At 52.5% G+C, this 23850-nt stretch overlaps 7 protein-coding genes across 10 annotated transcripts; 2 read left to right on the top strand and 5 right to left on the bottom strand.

Annotated features, from left to right (window-relative positions):
* LOC6616173 (rho GTPase-activating protein gacT) lies at positions 1–1673 on the bottom strand. Its single transcript, XM_032726131.1, has 2 exons — positions 1168–1673; positions 1–1032 (listed from the first exon to the last, which is right to left on the bottom strand). Exons 1-2 carry the CDS (start codon positions 1655–1657, stop codon positions 230–232), a joined length of 1293 nt encoding a protein of 430 aa, XP_032582022.1. The 5' UTR covers positions 1658–1673; the 3' UTR covers positions 1–229.
* Positions 1674–1729: 56 nt separating this feature from the next.
* On the bottom strand, positions 1730–3412 carry LOC6616174. The gene has a single exon (XM_002040503.2). The coding sequence runs from the start codon at positions 2614–2616 to the stop codon at positions 1915–1917; it is 702 nt and encodes a 233-aa protein (XP_002040539.1). The 5' UTR covers positions 2617–3412; the 3' UTR covers positions 1730–1914.
* Positions 3413–5190: 1778 nt separating this feature from the next.
* LOC6616175 (period circadian protein) lies at positions 5191–12169 on the top strand. 3 transcript variants are annotated; one of them, XM_032724310.1, is made up of 9 exons: positions 5195–5535; positions 7610–7758; positions 7828–8861; positions 8922–9278; positions 9341–11037; positions 11104–11340; positions 11404–11544; positions 11592–11783; positions 11870–12169. In XM_032724310.1, the coding sequence occupies exons 2-8, from the start codon at positions 7664–7666 to the stop codon at positions 11616–11618; spliced, it is 3588 nt and encodes a 1195-aa protein (XP_032580201.1). In that variant the 5' UTR covers positions 5195–5535; positions 7610–7663; the 3' UTR covers positions 11619–11783; positions 11870–12169. The 3 variants fall into 3 exon arrangements, with proteins under 3 accessions (XP_032580202.1, XP_032580201.1, XP_032580200.1); XM_032724309.1 differs by having other exon boundaries at positions 11602–11783; XM_032724311.1 differs by lacking the exons at positions 11104–11340; positions 11404–11544; positions 11592–11783; positions 11870–12169 and having other exon boundaries at positions 5191–5535; positions 9341–9658; positions 9735–9925.
* LOC6616177 (circadian clock-controlled protein) lies at positions 12119–13284 on the bottom strand. Its single transcript, XM_002040506.2, has 3 exons — positions 13109–13284; positions 12534–13026; positions 12119–12475 (listed from the first exon to the last, which is right to left on the bottom strand). Exons 1-3 carry the CDS (start codon positions 13194–13196, stop codon positions 12274–12276), a joined length of 783 nt encoding a protein of 260 aa, XP_002040542.1. The 5' UTR covers positions 13197–13284; the 3' UTR covers positions 12119–12273.
* Positions 13285–14109: 825 nt separating this feature from the next.
* On the bottom strand, positions 14110–17765 carry LOC6616179 (paraplegin). Its single transcript, XM_002040508.2, has 7 exons — positions 17403–17765; positions 16894–17343; positions 16471–16839; positions 15876–16412; positions 15548–15818; positions 14948–15483; positions 14110–14611 (listed from the first exon to the last, which is right to left on the bottom strand). The coding sequence occupies exons 1-7, from the start codon at positions 17535–17537 to the stop codon at positions 14450–14452; spliced, it is 2460 nt and encodes an 819-aa protein (XP_002040544.2). The 5' UTR covers positions 17538–17765; the 3' UTR covers positions 14110–14449.
* A 476-nt stretch (positions 17766–18241) lies between these two features.
* LOC6616180 lies at positions 18242–20584 on the top strand. The gene is made up of 3 exons (XM_002040509.2): positions 18242–18532; positions 18593–18890; positions 19399–20584. Exons 1-3 carry the CDS (start codon positions 18341–18343, stop codon positions 20250–20252), a joined length of 1344 nt encoding a protein of 447 aa, XP_002040545.1. The 5' UTR covers positions 18242–18340; the 3' UTR covers positions 20253–20584.
* Positions 20585–20980: 396 nt separating this feature from the next.
* On the bottom strand, positions 20981–23197 carry LOC6616181 (UDP-N-acetylglucosamine transporter). Of its 2 annotated transcripts, XM_002040510.2 has the most exons (3): positions 22937–23197; positions 22720–22839; positions 20981–22264 (listed from the first exon to the last, which is right to left on the bottom strand). In XM_002040510.2, exons 1-3 carry the CDS (start codon positions 22950–22952, stop codon positions 21327–21329), a joined length of 1074 nt encoding a protein of 357 aa, XP_002040546.2. In that variant the 5' UTR covers positions 22953–23197; the 3' UTR covers positions 20981–21326. The 2 variants fall into 2 exon arrangements, with proteins under 2 accessions (XP_002040546.2, XP_032581190.1); XM_032725299.1 differs by lacking the exon at positions 22937–23197 and having other exon boundaries at positions 22720–22926.
* Positions 23198–23850: the final 653 nt, after the last annotated feature.

Below are 23850 nucleotides of genomic sequence, written 5' to 3' on the forward strand. Positions count from 1 at the left end.
ATTTTTCGAGCTTGCTGTTTATTTTAAACCGTAAATTATTTAGAAATAAATTAGAATAAACAATACAAACTATAACTATTGATTCCGGATCTTTAATTTGCACTATTAACCTTGTAATTTATTGGTAGTTTAAAAAAAAATAGCAAAACGGGGTAGTATACTATCTCCGGATGCTTTGGCAAAGCCGGTATCCACTTGTTCCAAGATTCCATCCCTTAGATTCCTTATTCTACGTCCTGCGCCGTTTGCCCAGACTTAGATCGGTGGCTCCGCCTTCCGGCTTGAGGCGTCGCTTGCTGCTCCGACCGCTGGCCGACTTTACACCGGATACGGTGCCGCTGATCCGCTGAGTCTCGGCCATGGCCAGCGGAGCAGTGGGCAGTGGCAGGGGTGGGCCGGTTAGCGGATGTCCAAGTGGGAGTGGAGACTCCAGGAGGAGCTCGCTTTTGACGACGGCTCCCGGGGCAATCATCAGCAGGTCGTTGCCTGTGTTCCCGTTGCCATGTCCGTGCCCAATGCCATTCCTGTGCAGCTGTCCGTCGGTGCGTTCACACTTGATGTGCCGTACAGGCGGAACATCTGGGTTCTCCAGCTCCCCGTCCGCCGCATGGCCATTGGCCATCCTATTGTCGTTGTTGTTCGGCTCCAGTTGAGCCCGGATCGGATGCGAGGGCGCCTGCCGCTGCTGCCACTCGAGGATGCCCGTCAGTAGCTTGATGTACTTAATGGCCGAGCGCAGGATCTCGTTCTTCGATAGCTTCTTGTCCGGCGGATGCGTGGGCACCAGCTTGCGCAGCTCTGCGAAGGCGCCGGACACGTTCTGCTGGCGCCATCGCTCCCTTGTGTTGGTGAACACCTTGCGCACTCCGCCGGTGGCTCCTCCGCCGCTGCCGCCGCCACTGGATGCATTGCCGCCGGAGCCGTTGCCTCCACCACCGCCGCTTCCGCCGACGGAGCTTCCGGAGCTGGCCGGCGCCGTCAGCAGTCCGTTGCGGGAGTGACTGCGCGGCGAACTGGACAGTGAGCGATTCCCTGCGGGCGGAACAAAGGAATTGAGAGTTATTAATATTATTTATATTGAAAATTGGGAATTACGGGAAGTACATAAAACTGGAATGTTGTGAGTAATGTTCTGGGAGCTCTACAATTCTAAAGACTAAGCCTCACCATCAGCCTGGTTGCCATTCAGAACGATGTAATCGCGGAGATCCTCCTCGTCCTCCTCCGTGTCGTTGAGCGAGAAGTCGGAGAGCTCCGCGTCGCCGTCTCCGTCGGATATGGACTCCGTCTTGGGCTGCAGGTGGGGCGTGGCATGTCGGAGCAGGGCGGGCGGATGCCTGCCGGCGGCAGTGTCCCGCATGCCACCGTTACCGTTCATGTGCCCGGAACGCGGTGACTCGTTGGGCTGGCTGTGGCCGGAGGATCCGCTCGAGGCGGTGCTCCGTTCGTCCGCGTTATCCGCTCCGTTCGAGCTGCTCGGTAGCCAGGCCATCTCCGCGATTCGCCGGAGCAGAGGATACGTGTGTTCTGTTGCGTTTGAAGCACCGCAGCGAAGTGAGCAACTGACTGGGTAACTTCCACTGTGTGTCTGGGAACCAACCACCGTTTGGACAGAGGGCGGAGCCAACGGCGCAGCATCCACCCCCGGACGAGGCATACACACAAAATGGGCGTAATCTTACATACTTACGGAGCGTTAGGGTTACCAATGTTGGGCTGACTTCTTAGATTAGATGTATACCAATATATATATTATTATTATATTAGCATAAGCAGCTGGCTTAAAAGTAAAATAAATTCATAATGTATTTAGTAATTTAAACGTATCCAATGCCAATCCAGTAAGTGCACAAATTTTCGCATGTCAGGACAACAAACATTCCCAGTTGTACCTTTCATGGAGCCCAATGTATACTACTGTTGGGGGTGAGGTATGCCCACACTTAGGCGGTTCTTGGGCTGCTTTGCCGGCGTCTGCGAGGGTCGCGCCACATCGCCCACCTGCTCCCGATCCCGGTCCTGTTCCTTTTGCTCACCCGGTGCCTCCGGCACGGCGGCATCCATTGCCAACTGGGGCGATGCCCTGCCCCTGGGCGGACCATTTGCACTGGGCACGAGCACGGGCGTCAGGTTCTGTCTCATCATGGGTGAGGGATTGACGAATATCATCTTGTCGAGCATCTCCTCGCAGATACCGGCGTGACCCTCGCGCACCACGCGCGGCCGGAAGATGTACGAGGTGGCCGACATGCGGGCATCTATGTACTGCACCTGCACCTCCAATGGAAAGTCGCTGCCCAGGACCTCGCCGATCTCGAACGGAGCGCTGTCCGCCACGTGCAGTCGCAGCGGCAGTCGCGGCGACATCTTGAAGGTGACGCGCCGCACGAACCGCGACAGGTCGGCGCCATCGCGGCCTGGGCGCAGGTAGACGCCCCACGTCGGCTCCAGCATGCAGGGCATGTCCGGATCGCACTGCTCCATGCGGCAGCCGATCACGATGTCTCGGCTGATCACACAGCGCCCGGTGACAGTGACCGGCGGACTCCGGTTGCAGCTCACCCGCTGGCAGTCATCCACCACATTCTGATGGCGCAGGAGGTTTGTGTAGCTCATCGCGATTCAAAAAAAAGTAAATTAAATGTAAAACTAAAAATTTGTCTACGAAAATTTGAAGGAACTAACTTGTTCGGTTGGTGTGGTGCTTTCAAATCGAAGACGACAGCAAAAACAGAAGCCCACTAGATATGGATATAATTACTTTCTAGATTTTATCATACTTCTTAAAATTTGTAATAACCGTGGAATGTCTGCTACCTTGTTTCCCCCCTCGCAGAAGATGTTAATCCCAACTTGGGATTATGGACCCTCAAAAGTTTCGCGAAAGGCGTTGAAATTTCAACGCCTCCGTCGTCTTACACAGGCCATCTCGGATTTTTTCACGCCTTAAACTGTGATTTTTCTAATTAATTAACGCGGAATCCGTTGGTGGACCAGGGAAGAGTTAGCGGACTAGGGAGCACGCAATGCGCAGACGCCGGAGGGCGGAGTTAAGTGCTAAGTCAGAGGAACTTGGGGTTGGTGCGACCCGGGCATTTACTTGTCTGGGAATTTTCTGGGCACAGCGGTAGCTGAATTCTAATGTGGACATTTCGAGGATACGGTTGGAACCGGTAACGCCGCTCATGGACGATGCAGTTCCATGGCCAAGGGACTTTACTTAGAGGTCTGTTTCAATTCCGCCTGATCTGAGCCGCTTATCTGTTATATTTTGTGATGCACCTTCTCCTGAAGTTGCCCCTCGAGCAGCTCCATACGAGACTTCCTAAGGAAACCTAGGTTGGCAAGCATGACACTATCTTTCTGGAGCCTTCTTCTCATCAGTAAGTATATGCTGAAGTTTGTATCTCCTTTTGGGCTTACAGTTCAGCGCTGGGGCGGAGTTGAGGTGCCAGCAATGCCACCTGATGTGGTCCGTCCATCCTCTAAGCGCAATCCATATTCATGGGCAGGTCCTCGGACCTACGCCACTTGGGCGTTCAAAGGGTGGGCCTTGGGAACCCGGCTCTAATCCCGCTCACAGTCCGAGCGACACTCAGCCGAAACCACCACCCGGAATCCGATTAGAGGCAATCAAATGAAATCACAGCACATCAAAACGCGGCGGGGAGTGGTGAAGTGCGGCAAGTCAACAGTCGCAGCATCAAAATCAAATTAGCAGCAGTTTGGTGGCTAATTCGAACGCACTTTATCATTTTCGGGCAGGCGTCTGTGACTTGGCGGCACGTGTGTGGCAGCGATAGATAAGAGCGAGCCCCAGCTTGGGCAAACACACACACGTGGCCACAAAGGAGCTGCGTGTGGAGTGGGCCGGGTCAAATGGATTTTCACACCCACTCGACGTCGGCAAAGCCGCCAATTAATAGAATTCAATTATTCAAAGCCACCGCAAGCCGATGGGCCAATGGGCCGGCTGATAAGGCATAAAGACATCCTTGGACACTTCCATCGGATTAGGATAATAAAAAATGCTGAAAAAAAGAAGTTGTGGGGTCCATAAAAATATGATACTATGAGGGGTGCTAAAATCATTTCATATTTATCAGATGCCTCAACTTTTAACCCTTCCATTGCTGAGGTTAAAATCCAAATTCAATGCACAGTAATGGCAAGTAATAATCATTTGTAACTACATATGAGTAGTATCAATGTCGAACCACTCGCCCGCTCGGAGTTCATCAACCCCTTGGGGAAAGACGGGGAATCCCCTGCTGGCAGGTATGTGTAACGCCACCTGTGGGCCACAGCGCGCAACAGCCAGCTGGGCGGAGGCGGAAAAGCCAGGGAAAATCAGCTGTCGCTGCCGTCCCACTCCGTACGCGCCCAGGTAGAGCTTCCACTAGACGAACGGGGAACAGAAGCACCCAAAAGCTTGGCGCCACTTTCAACTGCTAGAGAGCCGAGCTGCTGGACCGATGCACTGCGTTGATCCACTGGCGCTCGGCTGCACTGCTGGCCGCACTTGGACGATGGCCAGTGGGTGGGTGAGTAATGCCGTTGCGAAATGCCAGTGCGAGTGGCTGTGCGCACAAGTCATGGTGGGGGCAGGGACGGGTCCGAGTGCAAAAAGCGTCCGAGAAAGCCGTAGGCAGTGAAAAGCCGCCGCTCACGTGGCAAACTGCGTGACTTGGCCAGCAAATCCGCCGCCCAGCCGGCTCCCCGGAAAACACCCCTCGGAAAACGTGCTGCCAGCCGCCCACCAGGCAGCCCCAAAAAGGCAGGGGCTTCCACAGCTTTCCTTAACCTGCAGTTGGTGCGTGGGGCTTGGATTGACACTTGGCAGCGGAAGTGCCATTCAAGCATAAATAAAAACCAACAGAAACTAGTATTCCATAGAATGAAGCCTTGAAAAAGACAGGAATATGACATTGGGAGTTCCTTGCAATGGAAATGGAGTCTTTGGCATTCCAATCACTTGCTTTTGGTGTTCTTGGCTGGAATTCCGAGCCTCCAGCGCGCAAAAGCTTCGCCCAAGGGTTAATGTTTGGGTCCGAGTATCTCAGCCGACCAGCGATTTCCCGAGCGACTGCGATTCCCCGATTCTCAGCGACGGCGGAGAGCAGCGAGTGAGTGTGAGAAAATTCTGGGAATGCGAGTGCACCGGGGGCTTATAGACCGGAGCTTGCGATGCGAGCACTAGTGTTCGTGCGAATTTGGAGCCAGAAGGTCGACATCGCGCGCTCGTCGCATCGCAGAAAGAATCGCCCTATCCCAAATAAATCGAAACAACGACCTGTCGAATCACGCAAACAAACACCTTCTTCGTTTTTTTTTTGAGCAGAAACAAACTATTGTTCTTTGGTGCCAGTGACAGTGTGTCAGTGTGTCCAGCTGAGTGACGGATAGCCAGCCAAAAAGTGAGACATAAGTGAGAGATTCCAAACAGAAGCAGCAGCAGACGGCGCGCAAACCCGATCCACACCAGTTGGCCACGGAGTGCAGCTGGCGGAGAGCGAGTAGTCGGCGAGCGAGAGTGTAAGTGCAATTGTCACGTTGTTGCAATAAAGCCCCAAAACAAAAAAATCGCAGAAACAAAATAGTAAGAGGCGCGAGAGCGACCATTATCATATTGCCAATAGAAAACAACGCGTTGGACAGGCAGCTTACATAAAGAACTACGTTCATAACGTCTGTATGTATGTATGGTGTTTATTAATACGTGCACGTTGCACACAGAGCGTAAACAAAAGCCCACATCACATACCTGACCCTACTGAACAACGCTTCGGGAATGCCCCCATCTTCCAGTGCGAACACATACTCCCAGCGCACAATAGGCATACGCAGCGTGGTGCGCCACTGCAGCCGCCGCTTGCCTTCCGGTCACCTGGAGTGCAGCACGCACACTGCGGCTACGTGGAGTGAACTCACATAGCTGCACAAAGCCAATCGATGCCCGCCGCCAATCTGGGTCAGAGCACATTGCGCATACGCAGCGTGGTCCCTTTTGGGCATTGCACCTTGGTATTTTCAGCTTATTTGCTGCAAATTTGATAGCCACAGTCGCGTTACACAAGTTATACAGAATACCATTAATAGCTCACCATTCCCGCATTCCCACAGTCTTCCCCAGTAAGTCTTGCCCCCGGGTTATGCGACTGTTATCCATGTCTGCCGCGCTTCCTCTGCTGCATTATCTAACATCCTCGGAATGACGCACGACCAATGTAATCCAGCAAATCCCAGCATCGCGGCGGATTCGATTCGACCAGTTGGCCTTCTTGCCGTGCTGCGTCAAAGTTCACCCACATATGGGATGCGAACTGGGTTAACCACCGAGTTACACAATCCTTGGTGGGGATAAACTGGAGGATTTGGACAGATGGAGCAGTCGGTTGGCAGCCACTTTGTTGGGCACAAAATGGTATTATCCAATGGAATTTTTCGACACAACTATCAGCTTGTTTACTTGGCCAATGGGGTCCACCCTAATGGCTGTGTGTCTGTAGTATTTTTGGGTTTAGTTGATTCAGCCAAATCGGGGAGGATGAACCTGGGCCGCCTCGCCGAATTGGGTGCTTGCTTTAAGCACGATTACGACATAGTGTGCATTGTGGGAAATATGAGTTCCTCGATGGGTTCTTTTGTAATTGCAGTTTTCACCAAGTCAGCGCTTTTCGTGCTAAAGAATGCGTCTCCAACCAGGGTACATTTGCGCACCAAAGTCGCTTTTGTGCAGCTACGTATCTAAGTATCTGAGTATCTATGTACGTATCTGCGTATCTGGAGCCGGGCTGCATTGCGACTGCATAACGACATCCGTTGGCGGAGCGGCAGAGGCAACGCGAGAGCAAAAGCACATCGCACTGCACGTGAATACAGCGTCGCGCCGTCTTGCTCTCGCTCCCGCTGCGCTGTTAATTAGCACAGTGAAGCCTCGTTGCAGTCAACCCCCGTGTGGGCGGCTTTGTTCTCTACCCATCGTTCTCAGTCTGGGCCGGACAGAGAGTATCCACTCTATGGCCACCAAGCAGGTGCAAGTCAAGGTGACAATTTCACAATAAAGCTCTGGCCAATTAGGACTAGGAGTTACCCAAGCCATGATTCATGAACATGAATGGCAGGCAGTCGGAACACGTGCCACAACGGCTGGTTTCCCCCCTCCAATCGCTGAACCTGAGATCCTAGAAAGCGTCGGTGGGTAGCTGGGCACAATGCCTTTGGCGAGCAACGTGAAGACGGTAACGAACCCACATTCGGAATTTGAATTGGATTCCAGGGAATCGGGGGGCTTGCGCGCCGCAGCCCGGTGCCGCAACAGATTTCGTGATTCATTTCATCACCCGGCCGAAGTGAAACTACTCACAACGCAATCGACTCACGTTGATGCAACAGCGCTGCTCTGAATGAATCCGGTGCAAATAGAATCCGCACTGTGGTGGTCGGTCATTCATTGAACGGGTACTCAGTAGTCCTGTCCTGCTCACGGAATCTCCTCGAAGGAAGGACATACATAAATAGGTTCATCATAGAAGTTAAATCAGTTATCCCTGTTCAAGGTCCCATCAAGGATAACTGAAGTGCTAATGGTCACTCTACGATTTTCCAGAATCTCGCACTAGTCAACAAATTCACTCTGGGCAAGCTGGAGAACCTAAGCACCATGGAGGGCGGTGAGTCCACGGAGTCCACACACAACACCAAGGTGTCCGACTCGGCCTACTCGAACAGCTGCAGCAACAGCCAGTCGCAGCGCAGGTGAGTCCATCTAATCTACTCCATCGTGCGGAGCGGTGACTAAACGTTCCTACTCCCATCCCCTTCCAGTGGCAGCTCCAAGTCCCGACTGAGCGGCAGCCACTCCTCCGGCAGCAGTGGCTATGGGGGCAAGCCCTCGACGCAGGCCAGCAGCAGCGACATGATCATCAAGCGCAACAAGGATAAGTCGCGCAAGAAGAAGAAGAACAAAGGCGCCGGCCAGGGGGCGGGGCAGGCGCAGACCCTGATCTCGGCGTCGACCAGCCTGGAGGGCAGGGACGAGGAGAAGCCGCGGCCCAGCGGCACTGGGTGCGTAGAGCAGCAGATCTGCAGAGAGCTGCAGGACCAGCAGCACGGAGAGGATCACAGCGAGCCGCAGGCCGCAGAGCAGCTGCAGCAGGAGGAGGACCAGTCCGGCTCCGAGTCGGAGGCGGACCGAGTCGAGGGCGTGGCCAAGTCGGAGGCGGTACAGAGCTTTCCGATTCCCTCGCCGCTGTCCGTCACCATTGTGCCGCCCTCGATGGGCGGCTGCGGCGGAGTGGGCCACGCAGCCGGTCTGGACAGCGGCCTGGCCAAGTTCGACAAGACCTGGGAGGCCGGTCCGGGCAAGCTGGAGTCCATGACCGGGGTGGGCGCAGCAGCGGCGGGCACAGGACAGCGCGGGGAGCGAGTGAAGGAGGACAGCTTCTGCTGCGTCATCTCCATGCACGACGGCATCGTCCTGTACACGACGCCCAGCATCACCGATGTCCTGGGCTACCCGCGCGACATGTGGCTGGGCAGGTCCTTCATCGACTTTGTGCACCTCAAGGACCGTGCCACCTTCGCCAGTCAGATCACCACGGGCATACCCATTGCGGAGTCCAGGGGCAGCGTGCCCAAGGACGCCAAGAGTACCTTCTGCGTGATGCTGCGTCGCTACCGGGGACTCAAGTCCGGCGGATTCGGCGTCATCGGCAGGCCCGTCAGCTACGAACCCTTCCGCCTCGGGCTCACCTTCAGGGAGGCCCCGGAGGAGGCACGACCGGACAACTACATGGTCTCCAATGGCACCAACATGTTGCTCGTCATCTGCGCCACTCCGATCAAGAGCAGCTACAAGGGTGAGTATCTGCGCCTGTTTGGATTCATCCAGCCTTCTAATCATCGATCTCTGCCCCCAGTTCCCGACGAGATTCTCTCCCAGAAGAGCCCCAAGTTCGCCATACGCCACACGGCCACCGGGATCATATCGCACGTGGACAGCGCGGCGGTCAGTGCGCTGGGCTACTTGCCGCAGGATCTGATTGGCCGCAGCATTATGGACTTCTACCACCACGAGGACCTCTCCGTCATGAAGGAGACCTACGAGACGGTGATGAAGAAGGGCCAGACGGCGGGCGCCTCCTTCTGCAGCAAGCCATACCGTTTCCTCATCCAGAACGGCTGCTACGTCCTTCTGGAGACCGAGTGGACCAGCTTCGTCAATCCGTGGTCTCGCAAGCTGGAGTTTGTCGTCGGACACCATCGCGTCTTTCAGGGTGAGTTCGCAGGCAGACCCAGTGATCCAATGATCCTCTAAACAGGTCGTTTCACCTTCCAGGACCCAAGCAGTGCAACGTCTTCGAGGCGGCGCCCACGTGTAAGCTCAAGATATCTGAGGAGGCTCAGAGCCGGAACACGCGGATCAAGGAGGACATCGTGAAGCGCCTGGCGGAGACGGTTTCCCGTCCGTCGGACACGGTCAAGCAGGAGGTTTCCCGCCGCTGCCAGGCACTGGCCAGCTTCATGGAGACGCTCATGGACGAGGTGTCCCGGGCGGACCTCAAGCTGGAGCTGCCGCACGAGAACGAGTTGACCGTCTCGGAGCGGGACAGCGTGATGCTCGGCGAGATCTCGCCGCACCACGACTACTATGACAGTAAGAGTTCCACCGAGACGCCGCCCAGCTACAACCAGCTAAACTATAACGAGAACCTGCTGCGTTTTTTCAACAGCAAGCCGGTCACGGCGCCGGCGGAGCTCGATCCGCCCAAAACGGAGCCGCTGGAGCCGCGCGGCACATGTGTCAGTGGCGCCAGTGGTCCGATGAGTCCCGTCCACGAGGGCAGCGGGGGCAGTGGCTCCTCGGGCAACTTCACCACTGCCAGTAACATACACATGAGCAGTGTGACGAATACGAGCATTGCGGGCACTGGTGGCACGGGCACTGGTACAGGTACAGGTACTGGAACCGGGACAGGAACTGGGACGGGAACAGGTACAGGCACTGGAACGGGAACAGGTACTGGGACGGGAACAGGCACTGGAACAGGCACAGGCAATGGAACGAATTCCGGCACCACCAGCTCATCCAGAGGCGGAAGCGCCGCTGCACCGCCAGTCACGCTGACCGAATCCCTGCTCAATAAGCACAACGACGAGATGGAGAAGTTCATGCTGAAGAAGCACCGCGAGTCGCGCGGACGGACGGGTGAGAAGAGCAAGAAGTCCGCCAATGACACCCTTAAGATGCTGGAGTACAGTGGTCCAGGCCACGGGATAAAAAGGGGCGGCTCCCACTCCTGGGAGGGAGAGGCCAACAAACCCAAGCAGCAGCTGACCCTGGGAACAGATGCGATCAAGGGAGCGGCAGGAAGTGCGGGAGGAGCAGCCGGCACTGGCGGTGTGGGATCGGGAGGAGCCGGTGTGGCGGGCGGAGGAGGATCCGGAACAGGCGTAGCAGGCACACCGGAAGGCAGAGCCACAACGACCTCGGGAACAGGTACTCCAGGTACAGTCGGAGGAGGAGCAGGAGCGGCAGCAGCGGCGGGAGCGTCCTCCTCCGTGGGCAGTTCTACGCCAGGACCGTCGTCCTATCCCACATGCACGCAGAACATAAACCTCTGGCCACCGTTCTCGGTGGGCATCACCCCGCCCGTCCACTCCACGCACACGGCCATGGCCCAAAGCAGCTTTTCATCCGCCGGCCTCTTCCCGACCTTCTACTACATCCCCGCCTCCTTGACGCCCACCAGTCCAACGCGCTCCCCTCGGATGCACAAGCATCCGCACAAGGGTGGCACGGACATGCCAACCACCTCGCAGCAGGCAGCTGCCGCGGCCGCGCAGGCCATGCCGCTGCAGTACATGGCCGGCGTGATGTACCCGCATCCTTCGCTCTTCTACACACACCCGGCGGCGGCCGCGGCCACGGCCATGATGTACCAGCCGATGCCCTTTCCCGGAATGGCCAACGCTCTTCAGATTCCCGAGCGTCCGTTGGGCTCCCAATCCGCGTACAACAAGTCGGTGTACACGGTAAGTCAGTGGCCGGTGCCGTACCCAAATGTCTTAACTCCAACGAATCCCCATACTCATCCACAGACCACGCCGGCGTCCATGACGAAGAAGGTGCCGGGTGCATTTCACTCGGTCACCACTCCTGCCCAGGTGCAGCGGCCCTCCTCGCAGAGCGCATCCGTCAAGACGGAGCCGGGCTCCAGTGCGGCGGTGTCCGATCCCTGCAAGAAGGAGGTGCCGGACTCCTCGCCCAATCCGTCCGTGATGGGCGACTACAACTCCGACCCACCCTGCAGCAGCAGCAATCCCGCCAACAACAAGGTATGCTATACGAATGCGGTCCATTGGTGATGGTCAGTATGAAGAACATGCGCTCATCCACAGAAATACACGGACAGCAATGGGAATAGCGACGATATGGATGGCTCCAGCTTCTCCTCCTTCTACTCGTCCTTTATCAAGACCACGGACGGATCGGAGAGTCCGCCGGACACCGAAAAGGACCCCAAGCACCGAAAGCTGAAGGTACGTACAGTCCAGTCCACGATGCGATTCAATGTAAACCATTTCAGTACTTTGCAGAACATGAGCACATCTGAGAGCAAGATCATGGAGCACCCGGAGGAGGACCAGACACAGCACGGGGATGGGTAGTAGCCACACCCGCAGTTGCTGCTGACCGACGTACACAACCGAGTGCACAATGTCGATCCCTGGACGATCCAAGCAGCAGACACCGAGGAGCAGCAGGCTCCTGGAAATGAGTGAGCAGTTGCCTCCGGTCTGGCCGAGCACCAGCCAGTCCCACCAGTTCCCCCCATTCCTAACTCCCCCTTCTATTCCCTTCAAGTTCTCCGAATCAACGCGAACGCATCCGTGGGATGTCACCATTCAGTATCCGAAAGCATCAGACGAACTGACTTGGGAGCCGACTTTGGAGGATGCCCAGAACCCATGCAAGCCGAGGATAATGTAGATCTCAAGCCAAGCAAAGCTTCTAGATGATATCTGTCCTATGTTTAACCAGAATATTAAGTGAATTGAAAACTAGAGTGGTTCAAACCACCCTTCTCTCCTACCTAAGGTTTATTTATCCGAATCTTTTTTAGTTATTTATTGTACAATAAATATCGAAAAGCCAACGCCCACACCTGGCCTAGTTGTTTCAATCGGATATGGATTGAGTGCAGCTAAATAGTTAGTTAGTTTAATCAGTAATTAGCTAGAGTGGCAAGTAGTTCGACTTCGATGCGTTCATTCCTCTTCGAAGAACTCGTCGTAGGGAATGTTGGCCCACAGACTCTGCACGATGACCCTGAAGGCCCAGGAGCAGGCCTCGTTGATCTTCGGCTGGACATCGAGGGCCAGGGTGTTCCACTCCTGGTTCAGCACCTTCAGCGTGCTGTCGCGCAGCTCCTTGTTGTCGTTGAACAGGTTCGACAGGTCAAAGTGGCCACTAGGAGGAGAGGTTTGAGGTCACCATTCAGTTGGCTAGACATGCAGGCCATGCTCACCCCTTGATCTTGGTGGCCGTCTTGTAGTCGGTGATGTTGAGGTAGGTGTGGCCATCGGAGCGCTTCACTGGCTCGGCGGTAATCCGAACCTTTGTTAGCACATCGTTCATCCGAATGGTCAGGTCGCCCTTGCTGACAATGGGCAGGATGAGCAGCTTGCCGTCTACGTCGTACTTGGCCCGCAACTCCAGTTCCGGATTGTCCAAGAGCAGGGTCAGCTTGAGCGGCCTGGTTAGGTCCTTGGTGAAGCCCTTCAGGCTCTTGACCATCATCGAGTTGGCCAGATTGTAGAGCTTGGCATCGCTCAAGGTCAGCTTGAACTTCAGCGAGTCCGAGTGGCCGCCGCTCTCGATTAGCAACGTGCCCAGCGCAATGGGCTCCAGCGCAGCCACCTGCCGCTCCGGAATGCCATTCTTGAAGGCCTGGAAGAAGGTCTGCGCTTGCGCCACCAAGCACGCCTCATCCTGAAGCTTGCAGCGTTTCAGCGGCGATGCTGTCATTCAAGGGAATGGAGTAAACAATTGGGAAACATTAGAAGCCACTTCACATATACTGATTAACGATTAAAAACTCACGAAATCCTTCGGAGGCGTCCACTCTGCAGGAAGCCCAGCTGAGTAGACCCATCCACGCGAGGAACATAGAGGCACCGGTAAGCTGCATTTCTCCGTATTCCGTGTTCCGTTGTCCGTAGTCCGTAATCTCTGTACGCCGATTTAGCCAAGCGACAACTGACGGAATCCAGCCAGAAGTCGGGCCTATTTATCCTCTGGCGGCGGGTGCAAGTTCAAGTGCGATTCTGCGATCAGATTGAATTAATTGCGCCCAAGTGCGGCTTACCGGCATGAAACTTAGTTTTAATGCGGACTGGGAAAACTGGAAAAACATCGCCTTTGATCGGAGATCATACTTTTCCATTATAAATTTGAACTTAAACGAGTCGAATAAAAGGCATTCTCCTTCCTACATAAATCATCGGCCATAACTAAAGGCGCTAAAGTAAGTAGCTTACCGGTATGGATGTGAGCTACGTCCAAGCCGCACTCGGATCATTCATCGTATCCGATCGGATGTGAGTAGAAGCCGAACGATTCTCAACTGGGTTGCAATGGAGAACTGGTTTCTCTTCTCCATATTTCTCTCGCGCGGGGCATCTCCTCTAGAGGTTCCATAGAAGCGCCATGAATATGGTATACCCTGTTATTTAGGTAGCTTCGATCCACCAGAGATACTCTTGGCATCTCAAAAAAGTAAGTTGTGTAAAATAGAGTTCAAAGTTGCGCTCCTCTCATTCAACTCGGATTCGGATACGGACTGCCATCTGGTGACCATCGGACCGCTCGTCCAATTGACAGTGCGTGTCAGGTTCTAGGTCGGCGTGGACAAGTGTGGAGTCAACTTTGATCTCCTGCCATGTCGGTGAGATGACGCCGACTCAACATGGGCGGCAATCAACAGCGAGTTTTGTGAACTGGAACAGTGATGTCGGCTTATCCACATACCATGTTAAGCTCTAAATTAATTCAATACTTAAAATCTAAACCATTTTACATTTAAAGTACTAAGCAAACAATAGTTTCTGTAAAAACCTTTAATATATTGCTTTGGGTCAACAAAAAATACATAACAATTTGTGTGCCGCTCACCATCGAGTGCATTCATTTCCGAGGCGTGACAATTAGTGGAGTTGTACTGTACTGTCCGTTAGGTTGTTAAAAGTCGCCTTGCCCGCCGCGACGCGTCTTATTAGCGAGCAATTAGTTAATGAACACGGATCGGAGTCATGTAGAAAGGTAAACAACTTTATTTACATTCAACGCACATGAGCCAGGGGCGGGCGAAAAGGTGAGCGACTAGGGGTACGTGGCGTACGAAGACTATGGTTATGACTTGGTATCTGAGCTGGACCCATGGCCTCAGGCTTTTGTGGCGTCCGTGTCGGTGCTTAAGTTCTTCAGTGACTGCTCAAACTCCACGCTCTCCACCTGCCGCCTGCCCAGATCGTATGGCGGGGGTCCGATTAGCTGCACCACCTGGTCGTAGTCCAGCGTTTCCTTCTCCAGCAGAGCTTCGGCCAGCTGACAAAAAGAAAAGCGATTAGTCAAGGCAAGCATAAGAAATTTAGCTTAGACGACTGCAAGCATAGCCAATTTATGGAACAACTGGTTTCATTAGGTATTGATTTACCGAAATCAATCATAAGTATAATCATTTTCTATAGTTTACGCAGCGAGATCTCTAACAAATCTAAATTGCAATATCTTTATAGTGGTACGTTCTAGAAGCAGGTGAATCTAATAAAACAGTTTACGAGGCATAAACAAAAACCAATTAATCTTTGGATTGTTAATTCTCCATTAATTCAAAGGGGAAGCACAACATTTAAGAAAACGTATAGAGGAGTGCCAACAAACCTTCTCGAGTTTATCGCGATGCGTAGTGAGTATGCCCTCGGTGGTTTGGTAGGCACTCGCCACCACATGCCGCGCCTCGTTGTCGATCATGCTCTCCATAGCCCGCGAGAAGGGCTTCTTGCCACCGCTGCCCATCGCACCGCCGCCCTCGGTCTCATCCGCGTCGCGTACGTAGATGGGACCGAGGGTGTCGTTCATGCCGAACTTCTTGATCTGCGAGTACGCGATCTTCGTCACCTTCTCCAGGTCGTTTTGAGCACCCGTCGTTATGCGGTTAAAGACTAGATTCTCGGCTGCGCGCCCGCCGAGCGCCATGCACATCTTGTCGAACAGCTCCTCCTTGCTGTACAAATGCTGTTCGCTGGGCGTATATTGGGCGAAGCCGAGCGCCAGACTGGTGCGCGGCACAATGGTCACCTTAAGCAGGATGTCCGAGTTGGGCAACATCCAGCCCACCAGCGCGTGTCCCGATTCGTGGTAGGCGATCACCTTGCGCTCCGCCAGCGACAGGGCATGAGAACGTTTCTCAGTGCCGCCTGATTGCAAAATTATTAGTAAAGTAATTAAATAATCTGCTTGTGCGAGAAGAGAACAACTTACCAACTAGGCGCTCAACGGCGTACTCAAGATTCTTGCTGCTGACCTCCGTCTGTGTGTTCCGCGCTGCATGCAGGGCGGCCTCATTGCACACGTTGGCGATGTCAGCACCCGAAAAACCCGGTGTCAGGCGGGCCAAGCGTTGTGAGAAGGTCGTCGGCGGCGAGTCCAGTTTCACCGATGACAAATGCTTCTCAAAGATCTCCTTGCGCTCCGCAAGCGTCGGCAAATCGATGAGAATGTGGCGATCAAAGCGACCGGGTCGCAGCAGCGCCTTAAAAAATGTAACAAGTATGGTATGGAAATGTCAAAAGATTGGCTTGTTCCAAACCTTGTCTAGGATATCAGCTCGATTCGTACTGGCCAACATCAGCACGCCCTCCTTGGTGGCCATGCCGTCCATCTCGACCAGCAGCTGGTTGAGCGTCTGCTCCGATTCGCCAGAGCTGCCCTGTCCCATGCTTTCAGTTCCCGAACGTTGCCGACCGATGGCGTCTATCTCATCGATGTAAATGATGCATGGCGCCCGTTTTTTGCCTTCCTTAAACAGATCACGCACTCGCGCGGCCCCCAGACCGCCAATCATCTCGATGAACTCGGAGCCGTTCATGCTGAGAAACGGCACCTGGGCCTCGGTGGCGACCGCCTTGGCCAGTAGCGTCTTGCCGCATCCTGGTGGACCCAAGAGTAGGGCTCCTCGTGGCACCTTGGCGCCCAGCCTCTGGTACTTCTCCGGCGACTTGAGGTAATCAACAAATTCCTTTACCTCCTGTTTCGCTTCACTGAGACCGGCCACGTCCCGGAAAAGCACACCGCGACCGCCATCGAAAGGATCAACTAGCGTGAACTTGGCACGGCCCATTTGGTTCTGAAACAAATTAACTGCGTGAGATCCGCGGATTTTTAGCCTAAACACTACTACTCACGAATGAATCCATGCTGAGCGGGTTCTTGATGCTCTTCATGCGGGTGGCAATGGACATAAGCAGGGCGCAGACGAGAAGCAGCATGAGAATACGTCCGGTGGTGTCCGTCTGTCGGTCGTAGGTCACCGGCACACCATCCTTGATGCCCAAGCGCTTCTCCACATCACGCAGCTTCTCCTCGAACTTGTTGGCATCGGCCACCGCCATATGAAAGATGGTCGAGGACACCTTCCGACCCTTGATGACGGCTCCCTCGTGCAAAATGATGGTCACCATTTCCATGTCGGGTCTGATGATCAGCTCCTTGACCTCACCCACGGCCAGCATGTGGTGCACGAACTCGTTCCACGACACGTAGCGCGTGGAACCCTGTACAATAGGAAAGATTAAATAATTGAACACCTTTTGCGGGCTCAGACTTACCTCTGGTCTCTCGGAACGCGGAGTAATTAGCAGGGAAAAGAAGGCCACAAACATGTAGATGGTAAAGAGCCACAGTACGGCCTTGGTCAGTACAGAACGCATCTTTTCGTCATTCTCGTTGCTGTTTTTGTTGGGATCTTCGCCGGGCTCACCAATGGTACTGCTAGAACTAGGAGTACTGGCAGACTCCTCTCCTGGCGCTCTGCTGCTCTTGTCGCCATCCTCTGCCGCGACAGCTGACTTTTTATCCTTCGACGAATCATCTTTAGCCTTGGCACTGCCCTTCTCGGGCTGTCCATGCTTTTCCGTCTTGCCATCTGAAGCGGTTGGAGGTTTTGCGGTGCTGCTCAGGCTGCGCAGGTGCATCAGTCTTACCTCCTTGGGGGTCAGCTGCAGGGAGCGCGCTATTAGGCCCACAATCGCCTTGTACTCCGCCTGCAGGTGCATCACCTACAGAGAGAAACAGCCTGCGTAAGTCTCTGGGGGATTTCGGTACCCTCTCATCATACCTGCCGCCGGCTGAGCTGAAGGAGCGACAGTTCCCTCCCAATCCTTGGCGGTTGTCCTGTGGCACTGCGGAGCTGGACCAGCTGAGATCCACCGCGCTGCAGCGCATTCCGCACATGCCGCAGGCCCTTCAACATTATTTCCCAATCGCGGACCGGCTGCGACTACGTAACTCCACCGAGTCCAAGCACAAAACACTATTTTGTTGACAGGTCCCGATTAGATCGTCAGCCCCTGCGAATACTGATTTATAACCGAAGAGCTCCCTAATTCCCGGGTCACGCTCTTGGCCAGCCCCAAAAAATGATGATTTAACTAAAATAAAAACACACGAAATTTCACGATAGACCTCGATAGGTCACACAAATACCGCCTTCTGATATCGATGTATCGATAAAGGACGGATCCGATAGGGGCAGTAGATTTGTCTGCATCTATATCGATATGTTTTCTTTTTGTATTGTTCAAATAAATTTTTAAAATAATAAACGCACTCTTTGGGAGTTGTTAGCCACTTTATGCGTGCAATTTTGAAAAGTTAGCTCATCATTGATGGAATTGCATAAGAATTAAAACTTATGCGTTACGCAAGGCTTTAAATATTGAGTACTTTATTAATGATAGACATTAATTTTTGTTTTGGCGGACTCTTGGCGATTAACTAATCTCCTGACCCAACCGATTTAAGTCGCCTGATGCACGTTCATTATAAACGTGTACAACTTTTAGACTCTTTAGTTTTAATACAACATATCGTGAATATTCGGATATAAACATATTTGGATGGATATTAGGGGCATAATCTATCAATCCACCCCTCCTATCGCACTGTGCCTACTATCGATGTTATCGACTAAACAAATATTGTGTCCATCGCGCCATTCAAAGTACTGACATTTACATTTTGTTAGCAACGCTTTTCGAGAACAAACCGGTGATTATGAAAAAATCCAAGGACGAAGACAAGGAGGAGTCGCCGGTTCAACCGACGACCCCCAATTCCAGCGCAGGCAGCAACGGCAACGACGCCAAATCTCCAGTGGTTACTTCTGCACCGGCAGCAACTTTATCCGTATCCGTTTCGGATGTTTCGGGAGCTGGAGCTTCCGTTCGCACCACTGGACGCGTGAAGGTGAGTGCGCATCCCTGCGCCCCGCAATTCTCCATCTGATCTTGAATCCGTGTCCTGCAGAAACCCAAACAGGTGTACGATCCCTCGGACAACTATGTGTCCCGCAGCAACCGCAACTCTTTCGGCGGCACAGCCGCATCTTCAGTCCCGGCCACCTCCAGTGTCCAGTCACCGCCAGTCAAGGAGGCCACCGATTCGCAGGACTCCACAACCAGTCCTGTTTCGGAGCAGCAGCAGCAGCTACAGCAGGCCCACCATCGCAACTTCGACACGTGCCAGAAGTGTGGCAAAAGCGAGCCCAAGCGCGGATCTGGCCATAAGAGCAACTTCCTCACTTGCAAGGGCTGCATGCAGAAATGTAAATATCCCTTACTACTTTCCCACTTCACCACATTACCATTGGCTACGTAAACAATGGCACGACCATAGAGAAAAGTATACTTTTATTGTTGGTCAATGCTATCTACCTTTTGTAGTCGCTTTATCAAAAATGCAAACATGCAACGAAAACAAAACTGGTTTTTAAAAATCCTGCTATTCTTTCCGATTTTCATGGTTTAGTTTACACCAAACCATAAATTTGCTGTCTATGCATATGTGCAGTAGTTGTTATCTTACACATGTATTTACGTGATGTGCCACTTTGGCAGGTACTAATTCATTGTGTACTTGCATTGGCATCATTGGCATCATTAGCATCATAGTGTCTTGCAGTGATAATAGATTGCCATCAGTTCACAAAGAAAGTAAAAGGACAATCCTTGTTTTACTTTTGCACACGATATATCTAACAACAGCTAGCGACTTAAGCATATCGTTTACTAGATTCCTATAATAATACCCACATTTTGTGCAATTCTTTACAGGGCACTTCCCGTGCTTGCCGGTCACGTTCCACAACCAGAGCACGGCCCGCAAGAAGTTCAAGTGCGACAAGTGTCGCTACTGCCGGTTGTGCAATGTGAGGGGTCCAGGTCTTTCCATTTGCAGTTTATGCGTGGACGCCTATCACCCGGACTGCAATGATCCCACTCTCAAGCAGAGCAAAACCGTCGAGGACAATCCTAAGTGGCGTTGCTTCCGCTGCGAGGCGTGTAATGTCGGCAGCAGCACGAGTGCCTCCAGCGAGGAGCAAACGGCGGCCAAGAAATCCACTGCTAGCCGCGAGGACCAGGACCAGGCCCAGCCGATGGTGCCCAGGAAGTCGAATGCGGGTCGCAAGAAGCGCGTCCAATCGGAGCCCACCGGGCAAGAGAAGCCAGCGAAGATTGAGAAGGTAGCCAAACGTAGACAGCCCTTGAAAACAGAAAAGAAGAAAGAGTTCAAAAAGGAGAAGGATGAGGAGCCGGCACCAATAACAGTCAAGGTGGAGAAGGCCGAGCCGGTAGATATGGAGACTGAGCAGATTGAGAATAACGACGTGCCTCAGCCAGAAGAGGAATCGTTTTCCTTGCGTCTAATCACACCTGTAGAGAGAAGGAACCATCCAGTATCCACCTGGACCGTGGAACAGGTCGTCCAATTTGTTGCCAAGCGCTATCCGGAGGAGGCGAACGTGTTCCGCTACCAGGACATTGATGGCGCCTCCCTGCTGCTGCTCAACCGCCAGGATGTGATGAACGGATTCGGTTTGAAGCTGGGACCGGCGCTGCGCGTCTTCGAACTCGTGATGTCCCTGCAGACTCAATCCAACAACGTGGGCCTCGCCTGGCTAGAATAGCATCCCCACCTCCTTAGCACCTAACGTCATGTATCAATACTCTCTTCTGCAGCCATCGCAACCGCATCCATTCACAGCCAATGATGCTTATATTAAGTCTTCTGGCGGATGGCTAAGATTTTGCTTTAGTTTTAAGAATTTTCCGCAATCTGCACTCGCAAAAGCACATACTTTTGAATGGTATCTGCTGGATTTGCAACACGTTATGATTTTTATTAAGGTTGTTTCTTTTTAGGGTAAAGGCAAAGGTTTACTCTTTTATAGATGAACTAAAGTTCTTCAGTTAAGAGGAAACCTTCCTTTGCCAATAAAGCAAAAAACTGACCCCAAAACCTTTGTTGTGTTTTTACTGGATGGAAAGTTGTTATTACTTTTAATTGGAGTAAAAAAACGCGTCTTGTTTGTCTAATATTTATTCAAACAAAATCAAACATACGATATGGAATCACTCTTAAAACGCTGTGCGAATGATGCGACTTTAGTGTAAATGTAAATATATAAGTGTGGACTGGTTCATCCTAGGATTTCTCAAAAATAAAGTAATTGGCAATGAATGAATGCACATTCAAGTAGCTATATATACATATATATGATCTCCTTTAACAAATTCGAACAAAAGTAGTTGTGGCTAAACATCAGGTGTAACTTGAACACTATAAATCGTTACAAATCTTAGCCTAAACTTGAGTGCAAGTGGATACTATATTTACAAAAAGATAGGCACGGGATGTGTGGTGTGTTCAGTAAATACTGCTGGCATTCCTTAGCATTCGCAAAGTAACAATCAAAATGATCAATTCAAGCTGTATCATTTCATTATCTATACTTTAGTTTCGCTAGTGAATACCCTAAATACATTTAAATTACATAATTAATTAAGTATTCTTATCGCTTTACATTACAATTATCGTCTCAACTGAAAGTGCTACGAATTGTCCAGACGTTAATATCCACTATAACATATATACACACAGAACGTGGGGAATATCAAGGACACCGGATGCACCAGAGCAATTACCGAACGGCCTCCGGGTTGCGGACAAATACTGTTGGCAGATCCGGATTCCTCCAGAGCTAGACGCGTGGCAGCAGCTTCTCCTCATCGTCGCCAGGACCCTGCATAGTTGGCTTCGGCGCCGACCTGGCCGGATCGTAGCCGTAGAGGAAGATGGAGGCGATGACCAGGCCAGCTCCGAAGCTGAACTGCAGCGTGAGATTGAAGTCGAAGATGTATATGGAGGCCACGCACGAGATGATGATGGCCAGCGAGGTGGCGAAGCCCTTGAGAATGTTATCCGCGTACTTGACCACCACGGCAACGATCAATCCACCGCCGGCCTGCAGCAGGACCAGGTACCAGACAAACAGATCGTAGCCCTTGAAGAATCCCTGGTCGAATATCCTGCTGCCGTCGTTAACGATGCAGGTGAGCAGGCCGAAGGGAATGCTGAGCAGACTCAACTGCACATTCCGCATCCACACGGAGATCTCGGCGCCCTTGAGGATCTTCTCGAAGTAGATGCCCGCGAATCCAGAGAGGAAGCAGGCGCCCAGTGCGGCCCACAGTCCGAGCATCCTGTTCTGCTCAGGCGCCCCGCCAGAGGAGGCGGCCGTGGCGGCAGCTGCGGCTCCACCGGCCGAACCACTCGTCGGACCCTCCGTTTGGGCCAACTGCACCAGGACGATGCCCATCACAAGGAGCAGCAGCGCTCCCCACTGCGTGTTCAGCAGCTTGCGTCGCAGAATGACAACCGCGAACATGGCCGTGGTGAGAATCTTCAGCTGGTACGTCACCTGGTAGGTGGCCGCATCCAAATGGGAGGCAGAGACGTACAGCAGATTGTTCTGAACGATATAGACCAGCGAGGGGACGCACACCTTCAGCGTGTCCATGGGATTCGCAATGATGGTCTTGTGCAGCGAGCGTACAAACTTCTGGGCATCCTTGCCCTCCTCGTTGAAGACCAGAAACAGGCACGTGATCAGTTTGGCGAACTCTGCCATGAGTACGGCTGCGAACGAGGGCGAAAATAGCAATCAATCAAATATATGTTATATATTAATAAATCCAAGTATCGCTGTTCGGGTTTTCAAATACAGAGTCACCAAAGCCATCACCAAAGTTTAATGGGAAAATTTTAACCCAAATGTAATTCAGAATGTCAACCAAAACCTCTTGAACTGTCGCGGTTTTATCTAACTATTAGGAGCCAAGTGCGGAAGTGGCTGCTTATCAGTTTCTTTGGCAGCTTCACATCTACCCAAACGACCATTCCCCCCCTGCCGCTGCTCCTCCAACCACCTCCACCTCTACGACTCGTTTACTGCTTTTACTGCTGATGTTGCTGCTTGCGTGGACAGACCCACGTCGAGGTTTCGTGGAAGTGGCTCTGGGCAACAAGGTGAATCTGCTAAGCGGTGAACCGGCTTGACCTGCTGAGCCCGACGACGTTGGATAAGCACTCACCCGTGGAGCTGAGGAAGATGTCGCCTGGCCGGGTGCGGGCGTAGCGCATGCTGAGGCCCAGGATGGCATTCTGCAGGGTCAGCGTCAGCAGGCTGATGTACTTCAGCGTATTGGCGTTCACTGCGCGATGGGAATAGGAATACGTGACGGGGGCGGGCAGGAGCGCCATATCAGTACCGCTGGAGCAACGCCACCGCACTAAATGCCAAATACTCACTGTGTATGCTGTTCATAGTGCTACGCTTCTAGCTCTTTTGTTGTCTCAACTCCAAAACCAATTAGAAACCAAAGGCAAACAAAACGCCGTAGTTGCGGTGTACACAAAGACTCCGTTCCTGGCCAAGATCAGTTGTCGGCGAGCCGTTCCGTTCGTCAGTTCGTTCCTTTCAAGTTGGCCACAAAAGCAGAAGAGCGCAAATGAAGACGACTCCACCGGACCGGGCGACACGTAAACAACAATCAGAGCCCGAAGCTTCTGCCAGCGGCGGCTTTTTATCGCCGCCTATGTGGTTGTTGTTGCTGTGCGCCAGGGACGTAGTCAGGGCTGGCAACGGGGGTTATAAACGCAAGACCTTCTTTATTGAATGCAATCGAAATTTAAAAGTGCTTTGTGAATTTCAGTAAAGTAAATATAGCTTACATATGCTTCTGGGGGATGGACCCCCATCATATAGCAAACTACGCCCATGTCCTGCAACTTTTGTTGCTGTTTTCGCAGCAGAGACCGACTTTTCGATAGCCACAGTGCTGACATTGTGGCGGGACTCGCGAAAAAAGGGAAAGTTGCTCGCAAAAAAAAGCTAGATATGCAATAATCGGGCATGATTGCATAAATTAATATTATGAATTTATTGCTATTAAAATTTAAGGCGCTTCAACAAGAGAGCATGAGGAACGAAAGTAGAAAACTAGAGAAAAACTAATAGACGAACTAACATCTATGAGCGTAAATACATATTGTGTATGATTGTTTTACATACACATGTATGTTAAATGTTTTAGCTCAGCGGAATTTATTTATGCCGCACTAGGTTGGATATTTACTCAACTGCCGTTGAAAATACGTCACAAAACCCAGTAGATGCAAACAATTGAAATAAACATAAGAAAACAAATTAATCCAGTGAATGG

Source organism: Drosophila sechellia, chromosome X (assembly GCF_004382195.2).
Source record: "Drosophila sechellia strain sech25 chromosome X, ASM438219v1, whole genome shotgun sequence".
NCBI lineage: Eukaryota > Metazoa > Arthropoda > Insecta > Diptera > Drosophilidae > Drosophila > Drosophila sechellia.